General features: G+C 37.1%; 2 protein-coding genes across 7 annotated transcripts; one reads left to right on the top strand and one right to left on the bottom strand.

The window, feature by feature from the left end:
* The first annotated feature begins 600 nt into the window (after window positions 1-600).
* Window positions 601-12,304, top strand: LOC112555403 (pantothenate kinase 4-like). Of its 3 annotated transcripts, XM_025223777.1 has the most exons (18): window positions 601-896; window positions 1,248-1,403; window positions 1,820-1,896; window positions 2,201-2,412; window positions 2,933-3,116; window positions 3,382-3,474; window positions 3,986-4,136; window positions 4,789-4,976; window positions 5,767-5,848; window positions 6,301-6,413; window positions 6,779-6,934; window positions 7,229-7,341; window positions 7,700-7,787; window positions 8,216-8,420; window positions 8,772-8,929; window positions 9,143-9,312; window positions 9,567-9,817; window positions 10,083-12,304. In XM_025223777.1, exons 2-17 carry the CDS (start codon window positions 1,310-1,312, stop codon window positions 9,802-9,804), a joined length of 2,322 nt encoding a protein of 773 aa, XP_025079562.1. In that variant the 5' UTR covers window positions 601-896; window positions 1,248-1,309; the 3' UTR covers window positions 9,805-9,817; window positions 10,083-12,304. The 3 variants fall into 3 exon arrangements, with proteins under 3 accessions (XP_025079562.1, XP_025079561.1, XP_025079563.1); XM_025223776.1 differs by having other exon boundaries at window positions 1,246-1,403; window positions 9,567-12,304; XM_025223778.1 differs by having other exon boundaries at window positions 2,354-2,412; window positions 9,567-12,304.
* Window positions 12,305-12,353: 49 nt separating this feature from the next.
* LOC112554759 (transmembrane protein 164-like) lies at window positions 12,354-27,193 on the bottom strand. 4 transcript variants are annotated; one of them, XM_025222752.1, is made up of 8 exons: window positions 26,841-27,193; window positions 26,407-26,563; window positions 23,708-24,114; window positions 23,209-23,325; window positions 22,626-22,704; window positions 22,102-22,202; window positions 21,478-21,510; window positions 12,354-17,978 (listed from the first exon to the last, which is right to left on the bottom strand). In XM_025222752.1, the coding sequence occupies exons 3-8, from the start codon at window positions 24,071-24,073 to the stop codon at window positions 17,499-17,501; spliced, it is 1,176 nt and encodes a 391-aa protein (XP_025078537.1). In that variant the 5' UTR covers window positions 24,074-24,114; window positions 26,407-26,563; window positions 26,841-27,193; the 3' UTR covers window positions 12,354-17,498. The 4 variants fall into 4 exon arrangements, 3 of the variants coding, with proteins under 3 accessions (XP_025078537.1, XP_025078536.1, XP_025078539.1); XR_003097313.1 differs by lacking the exon at window positions 26,407-26,563 and adding an exon at window positions 18,692-18,817 and having other exon boundaries at window positions 17,842-17,978; window positions 26,841-27,191; XM_025222751.1 differs by lacking the exon at window positions 26,407-26,563 and having other exon boundaries at window positions 26,841-27,191.
* Window positions 27,194-27,323: the final 130 nt, after the last annotated feature.

A 27,323-nucleotide genomic window follows, 5' to 3' on the forward strand; every position in this document is an offset into this window, starting at 1 on the left:
AAAAAGGACTATAGCTTTGTGGGAAAGGGTGTAAGGAGTAATGTTTACGGAAGAGGTGCGTTTTCAGTGCACTGTTAAAGGATTCAGTAGGTGGCAGATATGGAAAGGGAGCTAGAGAGTTTCATTATTTCGCTGCACAATAATAATAAATATTAATAATGCAAAATTTGTTAAGTGCATATACTCACTCCTGGTGGATGCTCTATTTTAGAACGAAACATGGACAGCATAGGAGGGACAGGAAAACAAATAACATATGAACTATAAAAGAAAAAACAACCGTACTAAACCAAAAAAATCAAATACAGAAAATACAAAAAGGAACAAAATAACAAGAACAAGGGCTGAGAGTAACATATGCTATTGCAGAAGGAAAGGTGTGAAAAAGGACTAGTAAAGGTTGTTAATTAGGAGTAATGTTTACGGATGATTTTGCAATTTCCCCTGGGCTGAATTTTAAGGTTGCGAACTAATTCAGTTTTAGTCAACTGAATATTTAATAGCGGAATGATTATACCTGCATGTTGACACTGAGTAGAATAAAGATTTCCGCAAGGAAGCATTTCTTTTGTTTTGCCTCGTGAGCTCCCTTCTGAACACTCTTTTGTGTTGAGATATAAAAGGGTTTATGCGGTCTGCTAAGGAAAACATTTTGTCTTCGGTAAAATATCCACGTGTCGTTTTAAAAAGATAAATGATGTAGAGGATCGGGTTTATAATTTTCAGTCTCACCGAAGAAACATCACTGAAAGTGCTTACATGCATTACACCTCCCTGGGGAAGATGTCTTAGAGCTTTTATCTGTAGAACCATCGACTTAGCTGAAGAGCAGACTTCGCTGTAAATGTTATTGTCATCGATGATTGTGTAACCATCGTAAACACCATTTGTCTGGGGTAAGATTAGACTAAATACAATATGAACTCTTAAGGAAGTAATGAGTATTTAATTTAGTTTTGTTCTGATTTGTGAAACACGCCAGCTGAGAGACCTGGACTTATATGGCCATTTAGATCGAGGTATGCAATTATATATATATAAAACAGCGGGTTTTATTTTATTAATCATTTCAAAATTCGTTCAAGCACCTTTCAGTAAAATTTTCGTCTGTCCAGAATATAAAAAAAAAAATAAATTAAGCAAATTTGACATTTGGTGTGTTTGTCATGGATGTCGAGTTTTTATGTGAGTACGGCATTAACGTGTACTGCTTGTCTTCTTTTTCATTTGTCCCGATAATTAAACAGAAAAAAAGAGTTCGTGATGCTATGCCTGGAGTGCATCGATAGGTGACAAGTCCAGCAACACAATGACTCACCAGAACTACGCCAGGAGCATAGAGCTTCCAAAAGAGCAAATCTTTCCGAACTTGAAAAATGCAAAGCGTTTTGCCATTGACATAGGTGGGACTATATTTTACATTTCTACGTTCTAGACTGTTTAGTTTAAATAGTCTAGTTTCAAACAAGCAAGAGAAATAAGTATCATAGTTTATCCTTTGGCCGTAAATATCAGTAGTAGATTATAGCTCATCCAAGGTGCAATATTATGTGAAACTTGAAACTTTTGTGTGCTACATTTATTTTTTGGATTTAGGTTCATGACTAAGATGTGTTCATTTATCATAGTTCAGTTACCTACTATTATAATCACTAATCACTGACTTTGGGTTTTCTTTTGTAATTTTAAAGAATTGAAGTATCATGTTTACTCACATTTTTCCAGTTACTTTTTACTGACTTTCAAACTGTTATTGTTCCATAGATGTCCTCTTGTGTTTGCTAGGAATAACTTAGAAGTAAATTGGTTTTTATTTAAGGTGGTTCCCTAGCCAAAGTGGCATATAGCGCAGACTGGCATAGACGGGCTCCAATAGTGTATGATGAACCAGACACAGTAAGTGCAAACAGCATTTCTGTGCATGCATGTGTGTGTGTGTGTGACTGAGTACACCTGTACATATTCACATCATAGTTATTAACCATAAATACCCCATGTGGCAATTGTTAAATGTTAATCAAGAAATACTAGATTCAGTTTTTATCAGAAGTCGCTAACATTTCAGGACACTGGGAGATGTTGTTTATCCAATAGTGTAATATTACATTACATGTGAGAAATGCTGTGCTGTTATAAATGAAAACTTTCTTCACCTGTCACCTGCAGCTTCTAAATTTATGCATATTGCATTTTCACACAGGAAGGATCCATTTACAATGTGGCAGAGACAGAAGAAACAATGGTGCGATTGCATTTTGTTAAGTTTGAGACGAAGTACATTGAGACTTGCTTGGATTTTATTTTGGCTAATTTAATTGACTCTAAAGAATTCATACGTGACAAAATCATTAAGGTCACAGGTGGAGGTGCATACAAGTACAAAGATCTCATCACCAGCAGGTTAGGTGTTCAGTAAGTATTTTGTAAGACAGCTCTTATTTATCAGAGATTAGGTGTTGAATAAATACCCATGAAAGACAACTCTTATTTTCTCAGATACACTGTATATAAAATAGCATGAAATAAACAGTTCTTTAATTTCTTTGTTATTTCCATGTTCCTTTTTTAAATAGTTTTTCCCATTTCACCTAACAAGTTTTATCTTCCATTATGTGAGAAATGTTTGTAAAAAGCATTTTAATTATTATATAAGAAGCTTTCACAGTATTCATTTTTTTTCTTTGTACCATGATTATTATTTTCATGCCAGCTAAATTTTTGTAACTGCTAGTTTCCAACCTAGTTAAACTGGCATTAATAACACATTCCAACACATAATAAGCTTTTCCTTTCCTGTCTCTGTTATGCTTGTAGTATATAATAATATTATTTAGCAGTGATATCTCAGTACTTAGGGCAGTGTCTGTAGCACTTCACATTTACATGCTACAGTCTTTCATTACAATATAATTATCATGTGGTTTTGTTACAGAGTGGACAAAGAAGATGAAATAGAGTGCCTTATATATGGCTGCAACTTCCTTCTAAAAAATATTCCCGATGAAGCTTTTATCTACCTTCGTCATGGCAACCCAGATTACAAGTTTCAAGGTGTTGACCAGGATGTGTTTCCATATCTTTTAGTCAACATAGGATCAGGTGTAAGCCTTGTTAAGGTATGCTATTTGGTTCTAGCTGGTTGAAAGACATGCTTATATCCTAAAATCTCTATGGATACTCTGTGCATCATTAAGATTGTTTTGTCTTTACATTTGCTATGCCCTTTGCTTTTAATTTTAGCATCTTTTTTGCTCCTTTTTTTCCCCTGGACTCTGTCTAAAGGTTAGTCGTTCTGACTCATCAGGTTGCCCCATTACCTGTGGTTATGTAGCCTGGTCCCAGAAAGAAAATCATCATGATGGAGATTCCCTTTTTTTACAGGTGGAATCAGACACAAAATTTGAACGAATAGGGGGAACATCAACTGGTGGAGGAACATTTTGGGGCCTTGGCTGTCTTCTAACACAGGCCAAGGTCAGTTTTGAGACTTGCTGATGCGTAAAGAACAGTAAAGGTCATCCCATAACTTGTTTAGGTCATTAGGGAGGAGGGCCAGCTTTATATAAGGGTGCTACCCATCTCTTCTACCTCACTGTCTTACCTTCCTCAACTCTCTACCCATTCCTGACAGCTGGATTGTCTGAGGGAAGTTTGCTGGACTACACGGGTATCAAAGTTTGCCTCAGTTCAAAAGGCATTGTTGTAACCATGTGGCTCTGTGCTTACTTTTGATGTGTATATGTGTATGAGTGTGCATGGGGGCGTTTGTGTGTAAAAGATTTTGAGGAAGAATTCTATATACATTGGGTTAAAAAACCTAAAAATTGTTTTAAAAGAATACCCAGGACAATGAAGGAAAATGGGTAATTGAAAGTAATCTTGGTCCTGAAGTTGCCTGTGTTGATCAAATGCTGCACTTTTGTTTTTTTATTTTCTGTATATATATATTGCTCCTGCTTGATATTACCTTTTTTTCCCACTGCAGTCCTTTGATGACCTATTGGAGCTGGCTGAAAACGGTGACCATCGGTCTGTTGACATGCTGGTTAAAGACATCTATGGAGGAGCATACAACAGTCTGGGGCTAGGAGCTGATATTATAGCCAGCAGTTTTGGCAAGGCCACACGTCTTGACGGTCAGTCCTAGATGTTAGTGGTCATCACAAAAATTTAGACCCATGAAAACTGTCAGCTCCATCTCTGAAGCTCATGGATGAGTGATAGAGTATAGACTGCAATGTGATTATTTGTGCATTTTAGTGCAGGCTAAGTAGATTTATAATATACTTGTGTCAGTGTTGCAGTCCCTGTACTCTACACTAGTTTTCATGTGAGAAAGGTGAGGCAGGCATGTGATGCCTTTTACTCTAAGGGTCAGGCTTAAAGTCTGTCCCAGGACTTTCTTACTCTCCCGTACCCCCTCCTAATCCCAACCTGCCTACCACTTCTTTACACCCACCTTGGTTTCCTGTGGACACTTGAAATGCAGTACCTTCAGTTAGCACACCTTCATTGCCTGCAGTTAATCACACTGAAAAGGTGAAGTCATCATACTTTGGGAATAACATGTTTCCCTAACATTTGTTGCTTAAAAAAAAAACCCAACAGATTGTCATTTCACCTTCCTCCGTGCTTGCGCCATAGAACTAGGACTAAAGCAAATGTATTGTTGGTGCATTGGCAATACATCAGTTTTGTAAAATGATATTTTGTCCAAGTTATTTACAAAGAAGTATATTGGTTTGTGAAATCTTTATCAAGTCCTTAATCGTGGAAATTTTTTTTCAGGGGACCGTTTTCAGAAGGAAGACATTGTGCGAAGTTTGTTGCTGTGTATAAGTAATGACATAGGCCAGATTGCTTATCTGCAGGCACGACTCCATGGTCTGACCAAAATCTATTTTGGTGGCTATTTCATCCGGGGACATCCCCTTACCATGCACACAATAGCTTTTGCCATCAACTACTGGTCCAAGGTAAGGGAATAGCTTAGGTTTTGCTTGGATGTCTCTTATTTTACATTTTCATCAGTAATATAGCATGCTTTGGATAACTACTTGTACAAAGTATTGGAATTAGAAGAATTTGTTTGCTTTAAAATAATTTATTACAATTTGTATATGTCAGTTTGCAAATCACATGTGAGATGGCAAACCATGATTTTTACCTGATTGCATTGCACAGTGTACTGGTGATTTTTGCAGTCAGCTTTGTGTAGTTTATTCCTTGTTTATTCCTTTGGCTTTACTGGAGGATATGACCACAAAAAATACGCAGGACACACACACCTAGGAGATACATAGCTACCTTTGCTCTCCTGGTAGTTACCCTACATTTTATAAGCAGTTTCAAAATTGGAATCATGAAAAAACAAGAAACACTATAGGTATACAGTAATCCATGCATCCAGAACTATTTAATAAGAAAAAAGGTAAGAGAGACAAGAAACAAAGTAACAACAGGAGATGGAATGAGAGTGGTAAAAAGTAACGGAAATAGCAATGTGACTGAAGGAGAAAAACAAATGGAGATGTGATTTTTTTCCATGGGACATCATAGTAAAACCTATGTAGTTATTTTTACCTATATTATATTTATGAGAACTCTTTATTTAAGAATACTTTTGAGAACAGTAAATTTCCTGAGGCATTAGAAGTTGGCATGTCTCTTGCAAGAGAAAAACTTAGATACTTGTTGAAGGGGGGGGACCCTAGTTTGCATTCTCAAAGAGAAATATCTTGCATTTAAGTTACTTTTCAATTCTAGGGTGAAATTAAGGCCCTGTTCCTGCGTCATGAAGGCTATTTGGGGGCCATTGGAGCCTTTCTCAAGGGAGCCAACGAAGAAGGTAAAAGGTGCTATATCTGTGGTTATTTTGGCACATTAAGTTTTTGAATTATGAATACAGTATCCTCTGGTTTTAAATAGACAAGAATTTAGTAGTTGAAAAAATCTGACAATTTCATTAGATGAAGCTCGGCTTGACTGTGGTGTTAATAAACTGGATAAAAATGTATTTTAGGTGCACTTTAAAGTACACAGACATTTGCCTTGTAGTCTTGCAAATTTATCATCAGTCATTTCTTTTATAAAACTTTCTAGACTAGGCTGTTTGTAGTGTCCTGTCTACAAACTTATTCTACAGACAAGAGGACAAATTTAAAAAATGTAAATAAAGTCATTTTGAGACATAATGAAGATGATGAAATTAAACTGTTGAGTTATATTCAAATACAAAGATGTTTAACTTGCCTTATGCTAAAAATCTTTTTAAACTGTGGAGTTGTGATGGATGTTTAGATGCAGAAAAGTATTGCTGGGGTGAGAACTTGGCTGGCAGTTCTGGGCTGACAAGTCCTAATTGGTCGTGTGCTCAAGAAGAGCAGTTATTACCCACCAACTTCACTCCGAATGTGAGTTTGCCTTAAAAGTCTGATAAGGAAATCAAAATCACTAACAAGCCAAATTAGTACATCAAAATAGTGTCAATTCTTTGTCCTAGAAATGAAGTAACAAAAATAGAAATAGGAAAAAGTGAAAACTTTTCAAAGATAAAAAAAGACAACAGGAAAGTTTGAGACTGCAGATGATTGGGTGTGTGGTTGTGGTTTTGATGATCACTTCCTAAGGTTATTGCTAAGTGGACTATTCTCTTTAATGAGAGTGGGGAAAGTATCCTGAAAAATAAGTTTGGAAACATTCATAATGAGTCTTTCAACATTATAAATGCTGGCTGAACTTGACTTGTTATTTTTTGATGGCCTTTCTGTCTTGGCAGTTTGACCTTTTTGAGCTTGACCGTTTGGAACGTCCAGTGCTGGCCTGTCCACTTCTGCTTGATCCTTCCAGTTATTTTCCAGACACAGTGGATCTCATGTATGACATTGATGCTCGCATGTACTGGCTGAAATGTTTTGAAGATAGTGTAGAGAAGGTAAGCATGAGAGTTTTTCTGTGCCTATTTTAAGTAATTTTTTCTATGCTGCAATTATCTGATTATAGTTTTCTTTCATTCACAATTTCTACTGAGTATAAAATTCAGGATTATCATGAAATATCTCAGGCTATGAGACCATGATTACATTTTCCTCATTAAGACCTTTTGTTACTTCACTGAAATTAACTGAGCTTTTAGTGTGAAAGAATGAAAACAAAATGGTTTTGATTGATTGCAAGAATTTATTTATTGTAAGTCATTTTTAATACACAAACCTACATTATGCACCAGACTGTGGCTCTGGCCATCAAAAGCCAGGCAGAGGAAGTAGATGTGGAAGAGAGAGCCAGGAAGTTCAGAGAGAAATATGTGGGAAAGCTGCGCACACTGTTGGTTAACCCCTGGTAAGGTGCCTCGTCTGTCTCATTTATTCCCCCTGGAAACTTGGCAACGATTGCCATATGATTGGTGTGTCAGTTTTATCAGTGGTGCGAAGACAGGGATATGAGAGAGCTAAAATCATTTGTTAATTAAGCAATCCATGTACTACAGTGACATCAGGATTTAGACTGAAATTACCATATAATGGAATGAACTAATCCAGATAGTTTAAAGACAAATGACTTTTACAAGCTTTTGATTAAAGTAAAAGATTTTGTTCTGTTGCTGTTGATGTGCAATTGTATGTTTGTGAGAAAATGGCTGAGTTGTTGAACAAGTGCGCCTGCATTTGTTGGAAGATCTACTGTATGTGTGTTTCAGTGCCTATGGGTCCCTGACTGTTCGTAGCTTGCTTGATACAAGTAGCCAGTGCCTGGCAGAATTTTTGTTTCCTGACCCCTATTCACAGGTGTGATGCTAAGGTGTTGTGTGCATTATGCAAGCAATTTTCATTGGTGTAGTGAAACTCAGTTCCATGACAGAAAGCAACAAGAAATGAAAGGATCTATGTATCATATCTGCCATGGAGATTCAGTAGGACAGGATAGTATTTTCATACTGTATAGAACTCTTTTAGAGCATTTTCAACATCTGCCAGGTTTGGCATTCCTCTAAAATTTGTATCAAAGTAATTTGAATATTAACAAAAATTTATTTAAGATTATTTCTCTTATTAAGGTACATCATAGATTTGACAGCCATTGGCAGATACATGTGTCTACAGGTTTCTTGTTGGAAATGGTTGAAGGTAAAAGCATTCGTTCCTGCTCCCAGATAAATACTTGTCTTCATGTTAACCGTTTTTTGTACACAATCCTTGTACACTGATTCTCTCAGCAAAAGGTACAGGAGAGCGAGTTAGCGCTGAAACAACTATCTGGGCATCTGTCATACCTTGACACTTTAAGTGGCATCAGCTTGCACATCCAACTGGCTCGGGGCCTCTTGGCAGGCAATGTGTTTGACTGGGGAGCTAAAGAAATCAGGGAGCTGCTGGAAACTGGCCATTTCTCCTTTAAAGATGCCCAGAACAAACTCCAAGGTGATTATGTCACAGATAAAATGGGGGTTGATGGGAGAGAGAGATTCAGAAAAGGTAAATTTTATTTTCCACCAGGGGATGCTTATGCTGCATTTTGGAATGTCACCTATCAGTGCCATTTGCTGTCTGTTAAATATCAATTTGCTTTTCAAGTATTTAGAGAAGAAGCATGCAAAACTGGGCCTGTAAATGCACAGTGTAACTTCACTCCTGGATTCCTTGTCATATAGGTTACATTAGGAATAAACATGAATTAAAATAATGCACATTTTCCTTAGTAGGTTGTTACTGAATTATGATGCACTATCTGAAAATTTGTTTTGTTTTAAACAACTGCGTGTACATTTCCAGAACGACCTTGGCTGATAGACGATTTGGACTCTTGGTCAAATCGGCTTATGTTCCAGCCGCCGTATCGCTGTGCTGCCATTTTCTGTGACAATAGTGGAGCTGACATTATTCTTGGCATCATGCCATTTGCCAGACATTTGTTAAGCATGGGAACAGAGGTAGTAGTCCCCACTGTCTGCTGTGCACTCAGACCTTAAGGTTGAGGAATAAAGAAGCCGTGATTCTGGAGATTGTGAATTTTTGAGTTAATCTTATATGTTTATGTGGGGGAAAAAATGTCCTTCATGATTATTAAAAATGCACTTTACCATTGTTTATATGATGCAAAAATAGAAAACTGTCATGCAACTTCCAATGGGCATTCTGTCTAGGTGATTCTGTGCGCCAACTCTCGGCCAACATTGAATGATGTGACGTACAAGGAGCTTGTCATCCTGGTCAAACGAGTAGCTGAGCTTTGCCCGGTCATTTCGATTGCTCTTGCCAGATACAAGCTGGTTGTAATGGAGTCGGGCCAGGGGTCTCCCTGTCTTGACCTGAGGTAAGAGAGTCTTTATTTTTAGACAGGAAGTTTACAAAGTAAGAAGTATTTATGGCTTGTTAAAGACATTGTGTTCATTTTCAGCAAAAGCTTCCAAGTAGCTGAACAGAGTACACACACATAAACACCTACATGAATGCTGCAAATGTTTTATTCATAACATATAGTAATTTTTAATAGTGAAAGTTTGGTATTTTTCCAAAACCACTTTTACAATCCCATGATTTAGATGTCTGTTGAAATAATGCCACCAGGTTCATAGACCAAGGTTTGGCAAAGGCTATGGTGGATCGTAAAGCTGACCTGATTGTGTTGGAAGGCATGGGACGAGCTGTTCACACAAACCTGTATGCAGCCTTTGCCTGTGACTCACTCAAAGTTGCTGTGCTTAAGAACAGGTGGCTGGCTAATCGTCTGGGTGGAGATATGTTCAGTGTCATGTTCAAGTTTGAGAGGTCACAGAAAACAGTAGCTTCACCCAGTATGACTTGAGAAGGCCATTGATGTGAGTTGACATCCTAAATTCCTGCATGATTCACATTTTTTTTGTGTGATACTTAACAGTGTACATATGAATCCAAGGCACTTTCCTATAATGAAACTTGTGTAAATTTTCAACCCAAAAATCCCTTACGCTAAATGGTGCACCTTCACCTCAGAAAAGTCTTTCACACTTATGTTTGTTACTGTACTTTTTATCATGTCTTGTCATGCTTTTACCTTTAGTGTTGTAAATTGTAAGTTTTGCATACTGGATTTTTTGTCAAAAGAGCACATCACATCGTGCCTACATAAACGTCAAAGTGAAATGAACTCTTCAGCTCAAAATATGACCGTCAGAAAAAGTCCTCTTCTAACAGCAGCACCTTAGCCCCTTGTTGCAGGTTGATTTTGTAAAGGAGTGCATGTCTTTTGGATAACTAGACAAATGTATCATTCATATTGACAAGAACAACCATCTATTGAGAAGAATCATTTGGATATTTGGATGATACATCTCTACAGAAGTATGTACATTCGGTCCTTTGTGACATGCTATCTTATATATATAAATTTGAGTTTATCATAAAAGGAGTTTTTGAATCATTAAAAGTAATCTACACATTTTGTGTAAGAAAGCTTTGATTATTCATACATGTATGACCTTACTTTTAACAGACTTTTATTACAAACAAAAAAAACACTTTTTATGAAGTATCTTGGGAATCAAAATAGTTCTGAGAATGTTTGCAATTTCTCATTTCATCCCCAATTTCATATCACATGCTCATGAGTGTTGCCACATTCAAGCATCTCATTTTTCAAGTGATTCAGTTTGTCAACACTCATTTTCTTCATCAAAGTTTAGAGGTCTCATATTTTTGTTTGTAGCAGCCAAAAATATAATATTTCCAACAAAGCCCTGCAATGTTGTAATTTTCATAAAGGTTAACAAAAGAGTCTTTCACATGTGGAAAAGCTTTCTTTTACATTGGAAGAAAAACTTTGTAATGCCTGTAGACAGTGTCACTTATGCTAGTTTAACTTATTATGAGCCACGTAAGATCAGTGCCATCCGTCAAATTCTGTGTGAGCTACCAACGCTCTTGTCTGTGCATTTGTTCTTTCTTGGCTTGATTACTGCAACTCCTTGATTACAGTCTGCCTTGCATACCTTTTTCATAAACTCCTGAACTCCTCTACATGTTCGGTGCCTAAAACTAGGAAGAGGACCTTGTCACTCCTCTCCTTTGTTTTCTTTGTTTGAATTGACTACTCATCTGCTCTCACATCTAGTACAAACTGTCCATGCTATTTAATTTCTTTGCTAGCTCCTGCCCTGACTATTCTATTAACTTCTCTTTCCCTACAACCCAGCCAAATAACTACACTCTTCGTCTGACGACATTCTCCTATTCTTGTCACCAGAACAAAAACATTTGGTTACAGGAGTTTTAGTTGCTGTGCAGCAAAACAATTTAACTGTCTCCTTTTCCATATCCACCACTTACCCACAGTTCAATCCTTTAAATGTGCACTGAAAACACACCTCTTCCTCTAACATTACTCCTAACACAGTCCACACAATGCTGGTCCTTTATCACACCCTTCCCCCCCTTCCTTTTCTACTTATTGCTACTTCCCTGCTCATCTTCCTTTGCAAAATCACGATACTCTCAGTCCTTGTTACTTGTTACAGTCCTTGTTACTGTTCCTCTTTTCGTTTTCTTTTATTCATCATCAGTACTGTCATTTATACTACTGTAATTCAAATGTTGTTTGTTCTGGCCCTTGTCTGTTGTCTTTGTCTCATTCTTGTTCTTACGCGCTACGACCATGCTCCCTATGATTGCATTTGCACTATACAAATCTTGTCTTTTTTTTAAATTATTATTCAGATTTTATTTCTAGTGGTGATAAAATAATTTTTATATTTCTTGCTTTTTACCTTGTTTTGATTTTTTCCCCAAGCAATTACAGCTCATAAAATTCATCTTCATGCACATTTCAAAACATGAAAATGATACATTATCAGAAGTGGGCACAAAAGCTAAACAAAGTTGTTGATATATTTGTTCCTCATTCAAATGATTTTTAAATGCACAGTTTGTGTTCAACATTGTGTTGTTCTTTAGCATGTTTGATGAGAGATCAGTAAGCTGCAATGACTGAAGGATTAATTTGCCACTTTCTTCTATTTCTGCTAATTTGTGTGACAAGGAACAGCATTATTGCTCCTACCACCACCAATAAGTGCACCTTATATTTGCTTCAAAGTACTGAGCATGTGAAAAGAAGGATCCATTCTGTCACAGAGTATTTGGAATTAAAAACAAAGTAATTTAGCAGTTCCTTGAGAAAGGTCTTGAACAGGATTGTTTGTCTCAAAATAATTAACAGACACCACTTACCTTGTTTTCTGTATATGGTGTACCTGTCTGATGCTTTCTACAAGTTAAAATTTGTGATGTATAGGAAATAAAGCTCTTTTTAAGAGTTCATTTTTTTAAAATGTTAAACTACTTGAATACTTGCATGAAAGTTATGAACGCAAAAAACCATTTTCATTTTTTAGAATTTAATCTTTAGGCAAACCACAGCAGGCCCACGAAATCTCAACACAGCATACTACATGCAAACAGTCGAGATAAACACAATAATTACAGTAAAAAAAGGAGAACACTTTTAGATAAACATTCACACAGGAATAGTCCGTCACCACAAATTAAAGGAGCAACAGATTGAAATAAAAAGTCGCCAAAATCTCTTTACCAGTGAGTATGTCATATCTGCTTTATTGGTGGACTATTATCTCAGTTTTAACTTCCTTGGATTTAACCTTGAGCTTTACTCTGCATTTCTGATCAAATAGGTTGCTCTAACATGAACTATTTTGCAATTCCAAGTCTGACATTCGTAGTTAGTGCCAAGGAGGTAACAAAAATGATGAAACAGGGACTAATTATTTACAAACTGATGTGCTTTTAAATATCCAATGTCCCTAACCATGTTCATCTACAAGAAAATCTGATTTAAAAAAAAGAAATAGAAATTTGTTGAAGCAAGAATTATAGGGCCAAGAAGCACCATAGAAAGAAAATGATAAATGAATGCACATTTGAGGATGAAACATTCATGGTTTACAACAATATAACAAATGGGACTACCCACTGAACACGACCTAAAAAGACAGTTTGTGGTATTGTTGATAACTTTTTAAAAACAAGAATTCCAAAGCATAAACAGGAGAATGTTTAAAATGAAAACCAATAAACAACAAAAAACTATAAATAGCAAACAGAAATCTCAATAAAACTTCAGGAAGATCACAGGAACTTTATAACACTGTGGTACTGTTGTGCTACATGAAACTTGTCTTTCATCCATTATAAAAAATCCATCCATCTCCACAATTATCAAAGTTCGATGCACAAATTATTAAACTGTTAGTCCCATAGAGTCGGACGACCTATGCTTCTCGAGGAGTAACAAGGACTAAACTAGTCCCATAGAAATATGGCACCTGCCAACCCTGGTGATTATTCACTGCAGCAGTGACTAGGCCACAATCCATTCTTCCTGTCCTCCCAAAAAAGTACAACTTATCTCCCTAGCATATCTGGACTTGCTGACTTCTCAGTTATAGAGGCAGGCAGACATGTACAGAGTGGCGTTGGTCACAAGTGTGAAAACCATCAAAATCAAAATGGTAAAAACCTACTGTGTCTGGCCTATAAACAAATCTTTGTGACTCAAGGTGCAGATTGTCAAATCAGGCAGAGTTTGTCTGTGGCAGCTAATACTGAACAAAAAGTACAATGTAAACAAATGATTAAATACAACATTAAGGAACACTTTGAAAATTAGCATGTCCACATTATTAAATTTAACAACAATTAAAACTTACATCCAGGCACCACTCAAAGAATTTTGTTTGCACCAGCACAGTAATGATTTGCACTGTCCGGTGCTGCTTCTGTTCATCTATCTTTTCACTCCCATTGGATCATCTTGTATCTTTCACTGCAGACTATGAAGAAGTTATGAAGTTCTTCAATTAGCTAAATCATGTTTAGATTTTTTACATCTGACGTCTCAGTGAAATCTCTACCAATCGTGACTGTAGCAGAAAGGCCAAAAATTGTAGACTATAACCACTCTGATGCCAACAAAGCTAGAGACTTCAGATTACAAAAACCTCAACCACAACCAAAGCAACATCACTATATCTGATGAGGTTCTGGTGTCAATACTCATTGAGTTCTATGTTCCGCACATGGTTCTCTGTAGAGAGGTGGGCAGTATAGTATCCCTTGCTTTTGTCACAGCCCTCTTCAAAATCTTGAGCAAGAGGTTGGCATATGGTAAAAAGCATGTCTATCTCTCCAGTATGTGCACTGATGAATTAAATTAATTAAATTCCTCTTCAAAAGATATTTTCTAAAAGCAATTTTAATGAAATAAAACTGTGTATACAATCTGAGAATTCAATCACCGTGAGAATTAGATCAAAGATGATCAGTTCCACCACTCCACATGTACAGATGAAACTGAAGGTACCTGTTAGATAACATACACAGATTACAAAACCCGCATGCATGAACTTTGCTTCAGAATGTAACCAGTTTGCTGCTAACGAGTTTGAATTCTTTTCATTGTCACGGTTTCCATTATAAATGACATACAATGTTAAGTCACTAAGCAGGTGAATCAATGTCACCAGTTTCTCAAATATAAACTACAAAAGACTTGTGGAAAAGATCATACAATGTGGTCCCTGCCAACAACAAAATCACATTTTAGTAGATTTTAATAAAACAAAGCCTCCAGAATACTGCTGCTGCTGGTAAAAAGCTTGCAAGTTACACTTTAACAATCACCTAAAATGGCAACCATCATGATGCTCATGGATGCTTGTAATAATTACCCCGAGAAGCAAGAAGTGAAAGCGAAAGCTCCCAACATCTACGGATGGCTATAGACCAAAATACCATCAATGTCATCGATGGTGCTTACTGAGACAGGCATTACAGGCCTCTGAACCCAGAGACTATTGTCCCATAACCACTACTTAGCTGGTTAGTGCAGTAACAAAAGATTTACATTTAGTCAAAATAACAGTGTTGGGAACATGTCATTTTGGGAGTGGGGATCAATGGGTGAAATGTTAAAGCAGTAATCTAGCTTCATAATCCAGAAGCAAGCTTGACAGAAGAATCATCTGTCCAAAAGAATGCAACTTTATATGCAAATAACTTAAGAAAGCAAATAAACAATAAGCAACAAATTTTTAAGATAATTTAATTACTGGATAAAGTTGAGACAAGAACACACTGATTGGCTGTATATAAAAGTATCCCTATGCAAATGCAGATGTTTCGCCAAACAGCAAGTGTTACTATGTCTTTTTGCTTCATTTGAGCTTGGTCACAAGACACTGATTTAATGTTGCACAATCGTAGACTTGGGTTCAGTAAAAACCCTGAGTGAATAATACAGGTATTAACAAGAAATAACATCACAAGCACAAAAAAATTTGCATCTTGTCTTCAAAGATTCATGAAATCTCTGGTTGCACTACTATCATTTATCAGACTATAAATATATTGTCATTTCCCAATATCCAGCACCTGGTAAATTCAAGGTCTATGATTTGTATCCATATGTAGATATATGTATGGGTGCTTGCCTGCATGCATTAGTATTTTCACTGAATCCCCATGAGGGCTAAACACATACTAAAGCATGTTCAGTTAGAAAGAACACCTTTGGTACAGCATGATGAGACAGACACCATTGCACTAACTTTCAACTTTATCCCTCTGCCAGATCAGGCATAAATGCAAAATTATTTTTAGAATGGCTTGAGATTTATCTTTAAGGGAAAAATGTCACAAATAAAATCCCCAAATTTATCAGCATACAACTTGCCTGAATTAACTGTATGCCACACAGTGTTGATTATGCATAATTTGTGTTTTATTAATTTTCTGTTTGAACACAAATATACTGTGCTACTACAAAGTGATAATGAAGAAACTCATGATAAAGTGTTTAAAACACAGAAAATCTGGCTCAATGCCAGCATAACCATGTGAACAAAAATGTTGTCTAACTGAACAAAAGATTTTCCACAAACCTCAACTGTTGAAATACTCTGTATCTGCATGTCATCCAATACTGCAGTTAAAGACATTCCAATGTTGAAACACTCAGTATCTGTTCAAGAAATTCCAATTTTCTTGCAAGTTCTTGGACTAGTTTTATATCATGACTCATTTGACTCAAGTCCCACCTATGTCTACAAGATAACATTAAATGCATTCATAAAGTACTATCAAACTACCATAATTCCATTTGATCATGTTTATACTTTTACCTTTCTGCAAGCCTGCACTTTTAGAAATCTCTCAAGCCTTTCTTTGACTGTTCCACTTTTTCACATTCTACTGTTATACTGCTCCACACTTCACAGTTATACTTCTCCACATTCTACTGTTATACCTCTCCATATTTTACTCATGCATGTCTCTTACAGGATACTTTTTATGACTTTGTATTCTGTTCCATTTCAATTACTTTAAACAACAAACTTAGACTTTTCAACTACATCTTTAAAAAGCCATCAGATTGCCAGGTGTTCTACTAAATATTTTGAAAACTTCCACAGTCATAGCTGGTTTAACGAGCATTCACATCAGCAAGTTTCTTCCAATCTGTATTATTTCAATGTGATGTATCATAAATCAGTTGTGCATAGATCAGATGTATAACCCTTCAGTCTTGGACTGGGTGCAAAATGAACCTCAGCACTAACAAATATGGATCACATTTAACATCAACCAAGTGAAGACAAAAATATATAAACTAAATACTATAAAAATTAAAGCAACACATCTTCTGGTTGTATATTCTATGTACATTGTACACAGATATTTTAGGAATGCGTAACAACATGCATTGACTTAGTGGGATGCATCACACACACACACACGCAGGTACCACAACTCAGGCACATGCATATTCCCCCACTGACCTACATATAAAACAAATTATTTTTCCAAGCACATTGAGCATTTCACATAAAGTATGATTGCACTGTATGACATCGTTACCCTCTGGTACAACCATCCACACCTGCTCACATTTCCAGCAATACACAAGAGCACAACCTAACCCTCTATCTGAACTTGTGACAAAAAGTTGAGAAGTGCCTTACTCTTAGCTAAATCTGTAACTAGATACAAGACATGAGGGGTCTGAAAAAATCTTTGTTGAAAACTTTGTTTTTTGTTTGCATCAAAAACAGCAGTTGAAACAATAAAATCCAATCAGATATTGGAAGAATTGTGATTGAAAGTAGTATCTGAACTACTACCTGACTAAGTACTATCATTGACCTGAACTGTGTAGACTTCTCTGATGGAGAATTGTATACGACTCTTGGCCAGCTCAAAGATAACAGTGGATGAGTACTAAAACAACAACAGCAAAACAAAAAACCCTGAGCAAGGAAGAATAGTTTGTTTCCATAGAAATCTCTAGGAAATATCAGAAATTGAGGGTGCAAGGCATTGGGCCTTAAAGAAACAAAGTTTCAAGGACATATGGTAATTAGCAAAAAAAACAACAACAAACAAACAAAACAAGACAAAACAAAACTGGAAACAGCAGACAGAGAAAGAACCAAATGGGAAATGCTCAAATTAGTGGTCTTTTTCTTTTATGTGGCCATTCCTTGGTGTTTCTTCAATTGTCCCTGAATCATTCATATCTGATTCATCACAGGCAAGCTTGCTGATAGCTTTCCTGTGCCATAGTTCCTCCATGCATGTTTCTGAATCCTTATCCCCAAGTCTAAAAGATTCTTCTGGTTGCCATTTGCTTGATCCATTCTGCTCAACAATTCCACAGTCAGAAACACTGGAATTAAGCTTTTTCTTGTCATTTTCCTCTTGACAAGATGAAACATCCATACAATCTATTTCTTCTTTGATGAGAATGGCGATAGAAGATTCAGCTTCGTATGGACACCAACCCAGACGTCGGGCCAGAGCTGCATAGATCTTACCCAATGAGGGGATCAAGATTATCTGATGTGCCATCGCATATAGGCGGTAATACGGTCCATGGAAGGGGTCTGACACAGCAGGACATAGCATGTTGTTCAGATTGATCAGCGATGCCTGCAATAAAAAGAAAGCCATCTAAAATATTTCTCATGTATCGTCTCAAATAGTGCAAGCTGCTAGAATCTGTTGTTAAAAGATGGATAGCAAAAAGTAGGATTAAAGTAACATATTTCCACATCACTGTTCATCTGAAACAGTAGGCATGAGCATCAAGACCATGATTAGTGACTTTCATGTGACAGAAATAGCATTTATTCTGTCCTTCAGTGTTAGAGTGCTGCCTGGATATTCTAGGATCTTAACATTTTTATACTTCAGGGGAAAAGTTGTCATATACACATCATGACATGGCCTGGACAACAGTTTTAAAAAAATGCAATCGGCTTCATTTTTCTTTCTGATAATAATGCTAAAAAGAGCTGAGTTAAATACAGAGGAAAATCCAGTAAATAAACTTCAACCAATATGTGATGAATAAGATCAGCACCAAGAGCTGAGCTTTTTCTTTATATTATCAGACATAAGACCAGTCAAATGTAAAATATCTGCAGAAGTTACGGCAAGGTTCCCTGTCAAGACTAAATATGTTAGTTGAAAACATCTGGTATGTGAACGTATTTAGATCCAAAGATCATTATAAACACTTGCTATGGTTATTTTCCTGTAGATAGATACCAGGATCATATAGATAAAGCAGAGTGTAATGATGTATGTTTGCGATGGCAGCTCAAAGTGGTATAAATCCACACCATTTTCCTGATTCTCACCAAATTTGGCAGAAATATTCCTTCCATTTGTGGTTCAGTCATGGACTATGTTTGGTTGTTGTACTTTGCCCAGAACCATGTTTATTTTTCATGTTTATTTTCTCCATTCTAAGATGCTATCAAAGGCTACAAATGAAAGAAAAAAACATTTTGACATGCATCTATTATGCAGCTCATGGGACAAGGTCGTAACAGGGAGACAGAATGAGAAAGAACAGGGAAACTGTGTTGTGGCTTCACTTGAAACACCATGCCTCTGTTGCCAAACATGAGCTGTCAACCTGTCAAATTAGGGAAGGGACATTAAAAAAAAAAAAGTGTTCCATTTGACATAAAATTGAAGTTGATTTAGCGGCAGATTTATCCAGGCTAACTAACCTACCCCAACTAGTTTACAAATAAAAACATCATAAACAGGCAACTGATCTACAAACTTCTCATTTACACATAATTTACATATATATTCTTGTTGCTAGTAGTCTCTTTAGGTTAGGATGGGTTCCACAGCCTGGTGCTTAGTCTGCTTGACTTTGGAGGAGGTTGCTTATTCAAGGCTTATCCAGGTCTCTGTAAAATTGCCCTCTCTGCACACCTAGCAGCTATGGCTAACTGATTTCTATGGGAAGGTTCAAGTGATGTAAGAGCGGGTTCTGCCCACTTTGCAGCAATGGCTAGGTGATTTTTTCAGGAAGGTTCAAGTGAAGTCAGGAAAGATTGGGCTCTGCATTCCACATGCTGTGCCTTAGATATGGTAAACCACAGTTCAGTCCATATGGCTTATTGGCTATTTTTCTTTCCCTTATTGTTAGTAATAAAATCAAACTGAAATATTCACTTGTACTTTGCTTACTCTCCAAGATTTCAATTACATTTATATCACTACTGACAACTACTTTGCCAAAGTCAGGTTTAGACCAAGTGAAGCAGACATCTTCTTTCTAGATTATTTCTGTTACCGGGCCACATCTAATTTACAGCCTGCATACCAGCTGCAAACCCTCTTAATACAGACATGTTTAATAGGCAAAACCTGTGAAGATCTACATTAAATGGACCCCATTCTTAAAGGACCATCTCACTTTCTCATTTAAGAAAAAGAACCATGTTAGATAAATCCTTAAAGCAGGTTGCATGAATTAAATCAGGGGTGGGGAATGTCCGGCCCACTGGCCACATAACGCCCACAAAATCATTTGGTCCAGCCTAGCCAAGGCAGCAGCAGATGGGTCTCAACATTCAGTAAATAAGCTTTTTTTTGTAACAACAAATTTATATTATGTGAATTCTAATAGAATGTAAATTTCTATTATCATAATACAATATAATGTAAATTTTGATGGAGATCCATTATGGGATAGAAAGAAAACATACAAGTACATGGTGAGACAGTAACATGTGTTTCTCCTTGAATGCCCACAGCCTGAATTGGGGCGACCGAGAGGACACTTAACATCAGGCAGGCTGGGATTGTATAAGTTACAAAAATTTAAACACAGTGGTGAAACTATGGCTAGACCAAATATAGCATGCTAATTTTTCAGTTAATAATTCTTTATGGCTAGCAAATGATTTTATAAATATTCAAATAGCCCTTGGAAGAAAGAAAGTTCCCCACCCCTGGATCACATGAAGGACCTGGTAATAAATGAGACGGTCCAAACTTATTAATGATCATATTAAGATATGGAGCTATGTTAAGCACAATGTGTGTGGCAAGCATAGTATACCTGCCCACATCTAGTCTGACTGAGCTGGTCAGGGTCAACTATGTTGTTAGCAAGTATGTCAACTCTTATAACGACTACTATGTCTTCTAACTATTATTAATCAGAATTCTGTCGCTGTTAGAGAAGCCTGAGTCAGTCTAAGATTTGTCAAAGTCTCGGTTGTAAAATGTAATTTTGTGATGCCTAAAGCACTAAATAACTATGTTTAGCCTATAAGCTTCTACCGTATTTGCATCATGCAGCACTCTCTCTACAAAAAGTAGGATTCATGGCAACATTGTAGGTCACAGCACAAATGCACTTTATAAACCTGTGATCTCAACTAAGATATTTATGGAATCTGCTTTGCAAAAGAGAAAAATTATGTTACATCTTTGGTTCTAATGGATACAAGAAATCCTGCTTTTTTTCTTTTGCTTTTCAATGGATAATTTTATCTTTGACCTAAAGCTAATGCAATCAATGTGCCTTGTCCTCTTCAGCAAAAGAATCCCAAAAGATTATTTCATATTGATTCAAATACAATTTGCTACATTTAGAGGCAAAGGACGTGATAGAGTAGCATAATATGGTATATTCACTACAAGCAAATCTGTTAGCATATAAATGATGATTAGTGCTTCAGAACTTTTCATTGTAAAGCAAACTTTCACAGAAATCCTACCCTATTATTAGAAGATTAAATGAAAAGCACAAACGATAATCTATGTACCACGAGAAAAAAAAACTTGACTATTTAGGTTCCTTTGTAGTGAATGTGTTGTCTGGTTTCTAATTCAAAACTGAGACTTCATAAGAATTTCTTATGTTTGGCTTTGTGCTTTCATTTATGTTAAACAAGATCTTATATAAGGACTGCCAACAAGAAAGAAGACTAAAGAAAAGCCAAGTGACTTTACTATGCCATATAAGCCAGCAAAGACTTGAGGAATGGTTATACGAAAGAGATGATTTCTAGAAACTAAGGCCAAAGATCTCTTTAGAAATGTTGCACAGCACACAAGACAAAAACTAAAAACCCCAGCATATGGGCAAAAATCCCAAGCAATAAACACCTACCGCCAGTACCAGCACAGAAGGCACATGGACATGCTGTCAATGGGAAATAAACTGAGAACATAACATATATTCCCTAATGAGTATAATAACTAACATTCTACAAGCTGAGCTCTTGTTAATGCCATCATTACCCTATCCCTATTCAAATGCTGGATAACATACTGCTACTTGATAAATCACTTTTTTGTACTCACAACACAGAGATCTTCTCCAACATCAACAGGGACAGATGTGTAATTAAAGTCAATTTTATACATTATCATTATTAGAAATTTTTATTTCTTTGTTATACTATTTTTGTAAAAGCAGTTCCAAAATAATATCAAAGCTTCTTTTTGAGATAAATACTTTCTCCCATACACTGATTTGCTATTAGCAAATTTCTTGCTCAAAATACCAATAAACACTACCAGTAAGATCTAAGGAATGGTCTTAGGTTATACAAAATTTGACTAAAACTTTTAAGAGATAAAACAAGAAACAAAAAGTAGCACATTAAAAAAATGTCTTAAATTAAGAAAAGCAGCAAACCAGGCAATCAATACTTAATAATCTTTGCACATGCAAATCTTTACACAGACATAACATCTAAATGATGTGGAGGAAAGAATGACTGGTGCTCACCAGTGCCAGCAGCTGCAGTGGACAGAAATGGTAGATAAAGAGCAGTCCCCCAGCCATGGCTGCCCAGCTGAAGTCCCCCAGTCTTTCCGGAATGTAAGGATCTGCATTGTCAATAGCACCATGATTCATTTCATGCTACAACCCCACTAGTGCTAAAGGTACATGAAGTCTAACCTTGTACTAAAGCACCCTGGTAAATGTGGTTCTCTCCGACACATATAAACATTCTTTCTTTAAGCATCCCATGTTAATACAGTGTTCCTTGGCAAATTTAAAAGAATAATGGTACCATTTTTTCAAAAATTGTCACAATGAAAAATCTATTAAAATGCTCAAGCATTAAAGGTTTTCATATGAATATAGATGAACAGATCAAATGATAGAATATTTCACAGAACCTTGCTAGAAGGATCATACAGATACATCTATTGTAGCACTCATTGTAGATTTAATGTGCTGTGGACATTTTCAAAACACAGCTGCGAATGTGCTTTATTTAGCTATTCTCCTGAACTGTAACTGACCTCCAAGATGCATGAGGTAGAAGGGAATAACTAGCATCAGCACATGCTGTATATAATAGACCTCTGTTTCAAATGGCAGCTGTGAACAAAGGACAAATTTTGTTTGGCCACATGGATCTGACAAGTATCAGACTATAGCTACTTGATCATACTGCCTGTATTTTTTTTATTTACTAATGTAAATTAAGAACTTTCAGTTGGTCAGATCATTTTGTAGAACCTACATGCAAATCATAAGCTAGAAGCACACTAATGCCACACATGACCCATCAACATATCTAGTTAGTCTTTTGATTCTGTTTTTTTTTTTTCCATGGCACATTTGAAATTATAGCACTAATGCTACTCAAATATTTTAATGTTGAATCTAATCGTGGCAGATGGGCTATATTAAGACTCATAGATATCTCTCACTCTCTCACATGATAAATGTTAAAGTTTGCCAGTGCAGCAAATAAAAGTGGTGCCTTCATACTTAATTCTCTCATATAAATTATTATCAACAAAACTTTATCCTAACCCAATAAATATATGCACATGCATGCAAACAATGCAAATGCACGCATTACATATGCACACTGACCAGACGAGTGTTGATGACAGGAAAGAGAATGGCTATAGGAGCACCAGTTAACATGTGCATGTGCAAACGGAATACAGCTGTTACAGCTTTGCTGGGTCCTGCTGCCAGCAGGTAGATCTGACCACAAGAAAAGAAAGCATGCTAATCACAATCTGAACACAGCCACAAAAGAAAACTTGCAAACTTACAGCTTTACCTCTAATAATATTCCCAGAAAATGGCCTAAAATATCTCAACTCTACATGAAAACTGTAGTAGAAAAGTTCCTTTTACACAATGTGAAACAAATGTTTTTAAACTTCTGCTCTCAAACATTCATTCTGGCATACATTCCTTTACCTTTAAGTTCATATTATGCTAAAGAATATTAAGAGTATAACAATTTAGCCATTAATTTTATCAGCAATTTCAGTGAAAGACTTCAACAGAATGACAGTGTGTATCTTTAAAAGAATCTGTGTCCATGCAATGATGGTTTTCTTTTATGTTGTACACTGACCTGAACTGCTGTGGCTATATGACATGGGTTAAAAATCCAGATCATCTGTCGTGTGGCAAATTTGAAGCCCAGCTCACACCCCCATGTTAAGCACATCAATACCAGCAAAATTCGCTTCCAGGTCGTCTCTTTCTCTGTCAAGACACGAACCTTCGTGGCTGGAAGGGTCAGCTTAGGATATGCCAGCCGCATGGTCAAAAGACCTAACAGCGTAGCCAGCATACTTTCCAGCAGACGCTGTGTGGGACTGAGGAAACGGGCACAGTCCTCTCCTCCATTACCAGGAAGGCTGTAGTCAACCCCAGCATAGGTCCAGTCCAGCACATGTGACCAGCTAGAATTGACCTTGGCTATAACAGCATCCATTGACTTTTTGCTGATTGGTGAAGTCACGTACCCATAGATATCTGAAACAACATAAGGAAGTGCACATGCATAAGCCCACCCATCGACACACAGAGTTGCCAATAGGAAAGTGATGATACCCAACTCTCATGTCTTACCTAGGCAATAAGCTGCTAGGCAACCTAAACCTATAGCAAGCTTCTCCTCTCTTCCCTTGCTGAGGTATTGTTGCCATATTAATGGGACTATACTCAAACTAATTGATTTTCTACTGCTAAGGGACCTTCAACATTTACCTGACTTTCACACCTTGGGTCTATACTTAGTTTTTTTCTTCTTCTTTCTTATCCAACTCCACAACAATACAATACAACTTTATTGATCCCCAGCGGCAATTCAAGATCGTGCTCATACTAGAAATAATATTTATAAATACATGATGTAAATACACGTTGAAATCGTGTTGAAATAGTGTGTCTCACACATTCTCTCTACCACACACACATATATTCCTAACAACAGCAGATACAGTGGGTTTACCTCAGGCTAGTACAAGATCATGGCCGGTAGAGTTTATCAAGTTAATGGCACATGGAATGAATAAGTTGCGGTAACAATTGGTTCTGCATACAGGCATTGCGTACCTACAGCCAGACCGCAAGAATGAAAACTCACATGCCAACAAATGATCAGAAAATAGAGAGAATGTGTGATGCCTTCCTGAGGATTTTCTGATGACAAAGTTGTTGGTGTTTTTCCCTCTCCAGTTTCAGAACAATACAGTTGGACTGCCTTCACATTGGTGTTGAAGATGCGGGTCTTACTGTGGAAGATAATGCTTGGGAGTTCCAGATGGGGCGTAGGCTGTTGAAAACATGCCTGGCCTTGTTGATGTGGCTTTTGATGTCATCGTTCACTCCACCATCTTTGTTGACAATGCTCCCCAGATACGTGAAGCGGTCTGTTTCCATGATGTTCTCTCCTTGAAGTTGGATTGGGAGTTCCTACTTCTTGTTAATTCTCATCATTTTGGTCTTCTTTTTGTTGACCTTTAAGCCAGTCTTCTCTGCTTCCTCTGTTAGCTTACTCAGTTTGGTTTGTGCTTGCTCTTGCCGATAAGTTAGAAGACTGATGTCATCTGCAAAGTCCAGATCCTCTAGCTGTTTGGTGAAGGTCCACAGGATACCGGTGTTGTCTTGGGTTGTCTTGCGCATAATCCAGTCTATGACCATCAGGAATATTGTTGGTGATAATATGCAACCCTGTCTTACGCCAGTCTTCACTACAAAAGGTTTAGTAAGTTTGCCACTGTGGATAACTTGGCAGGACGAGTCTTCATACAACCCTTAAATAATGTTTATGAGCTTAAGATAGAAGTTTAGTCGAGGCTTTTTCCCTTTGTTCCAGCAGAGACGTTCTCTGAGTGATTTTCAGCCGCTGCAACAGGTTTGAGAAAAGGAGGCCCTTTCAGTTTAGAACATATCACTACCTGCTGGCAATTGCAGTTTGGTTGTGTATAGTGTGGTGTAAGGAAAAAGCTGGTCCTTTCAAGCGACAGAAAGAAGAGCCAACTGTGTTCTGGCAGCAAGAAGTGCGGGGCAGTGGCTGGTAGACTCCACCTTGCCACTGGTCCAGTTGTGGTTGACGTCAGAGGACAGCTGACTAGTCACCACTGCTATTTGGAATCATCACTGCCGTCCATTGCCGGGGGCAACTGTTGTGGAGCAGCGGCAAGAAAACTGTCAACGAGGAGTAGTCAAGCAGCGGTGTTTGTGGTTTCATAGGCTTATGACTAGAAGAGGTTAGTTCTTGAAACCAGTTTTGATGAAGCTTTGGTCATTTCACCCCAAGACCAGATTTCCCCAGCTATATTGTCTCGCCATCTACACCAAATCATCTCAGCCATGACCACATTGTCCCAAATAAGACCACATCCTCCCAACACTGAAAGCCAAATCATCCCAGGCCCAAAGACTGGTCTAGGTGAAGTAACACATATTCTTTGGTCACTTAAACACCAACCTGAATGGTTTGTGTTTTTTTGTAGATATCAGTAGATAAAGGCCATATAAACCTAACCTGTAAATTTCAGCTTCCAAAACCCATCCATAATTACAGGTTAGTTTTATATTGCCTATATCTAATGATATCTAAAAAAAAACCACAAACCGTTCAGATTGATCTTTAAGGTTGGCTATCAATTTCAACTTTAAATGACTATCTTTAGCTGGAAGTTTGTATCAAATGAGCATGCATAGATTTTGCTGTTCAGGTATTCTTGATCTCGCTTATGCTGACACTAATGCAGAAACATAAACAGATGCACGCATTTGAGTCATCAATGATCAGTTTACTTTTGAGCTTGGGATGATTCTGCTTTCGGTGTTGGGATGATGTGGTCTTTCTTTGGATGTAGTCATGGTTGAAATGATTTGACTCAGGCAGTGGGTCGGTATGGCTGGGGCGAAATGACCGGTGACTGTTCTGACCAATCCTTTGCCAACTCCCTACCTGAATGCAAGAAGTTATTACTGCAGTTTCCAGGAATGGTTATAGATTTTTTTTTTTTTCACCTGCCCATCTTAGCCAACAGGAGGCAATTTATGCTCAGTAATTGCTATGCTTGTTATTGAAAAGCACTGCACATGGAAAGCGAAAACTAAACAGTACAGCTAGCTTTGTATATAGCTGATCACAACCATGAACTTTACGTATGGATAACGTACCAGGCTGATAAACTTCTGTGATAAGCTGACATCATTTTATGGCATTATGAGGCTGTACTCACCAGACAACTTTACGAAATTCTAGAATCGTTGACAGGAGTGCGCTGTAAAAATACTTGATGTGTTTGTGACAAGACCGATCACTGGAAAGCCGACCCCTGTCAACAGCTGATTCGCTTGATGTAAATCACCAAATCATGCTGAATACAGGAAGCAGTTCATCTGCATCCTGAATGTTATGTTTGCCCTTTTAATGACAACAGAGTTGTTTAAACGTGACCCGCCAAAACATTATTCTGGAGATCACCTACATAGTCACCCTAGTGTATGACAGTCGTTGGTTGACGTGACAAAAGCTGACTAGAGACCATCACTCCCCTCTCGCATCTTACAACATTTGTGATTGGCCAATTCCAACCGTACTTCGCAAAGTCGTAATTACTACATCTCCGAATATGTTTTTTTTTTTTTTTTAATTATCAATATATAAACATTCACACAAAACTTGTAACTTGTAAAACTATGCTAAAATGTTACTCTGAAGG

The sequence above is a fragment of the Pomacea canaliculata genome, linkage group LG14, assembly GCF_003073045.1.
Source record: "Pomacea canaliculata isolate SZHN2017 linkage group LG14, ASM307304v1, whole genome shotgun sequence".
Lineage (NCBI taxonomy): Eukaryota > Metazoa > Mollusca > Gastropoda > Architaenioglossa > Ampullariidae > Pomacea > Pomacea canaliculata.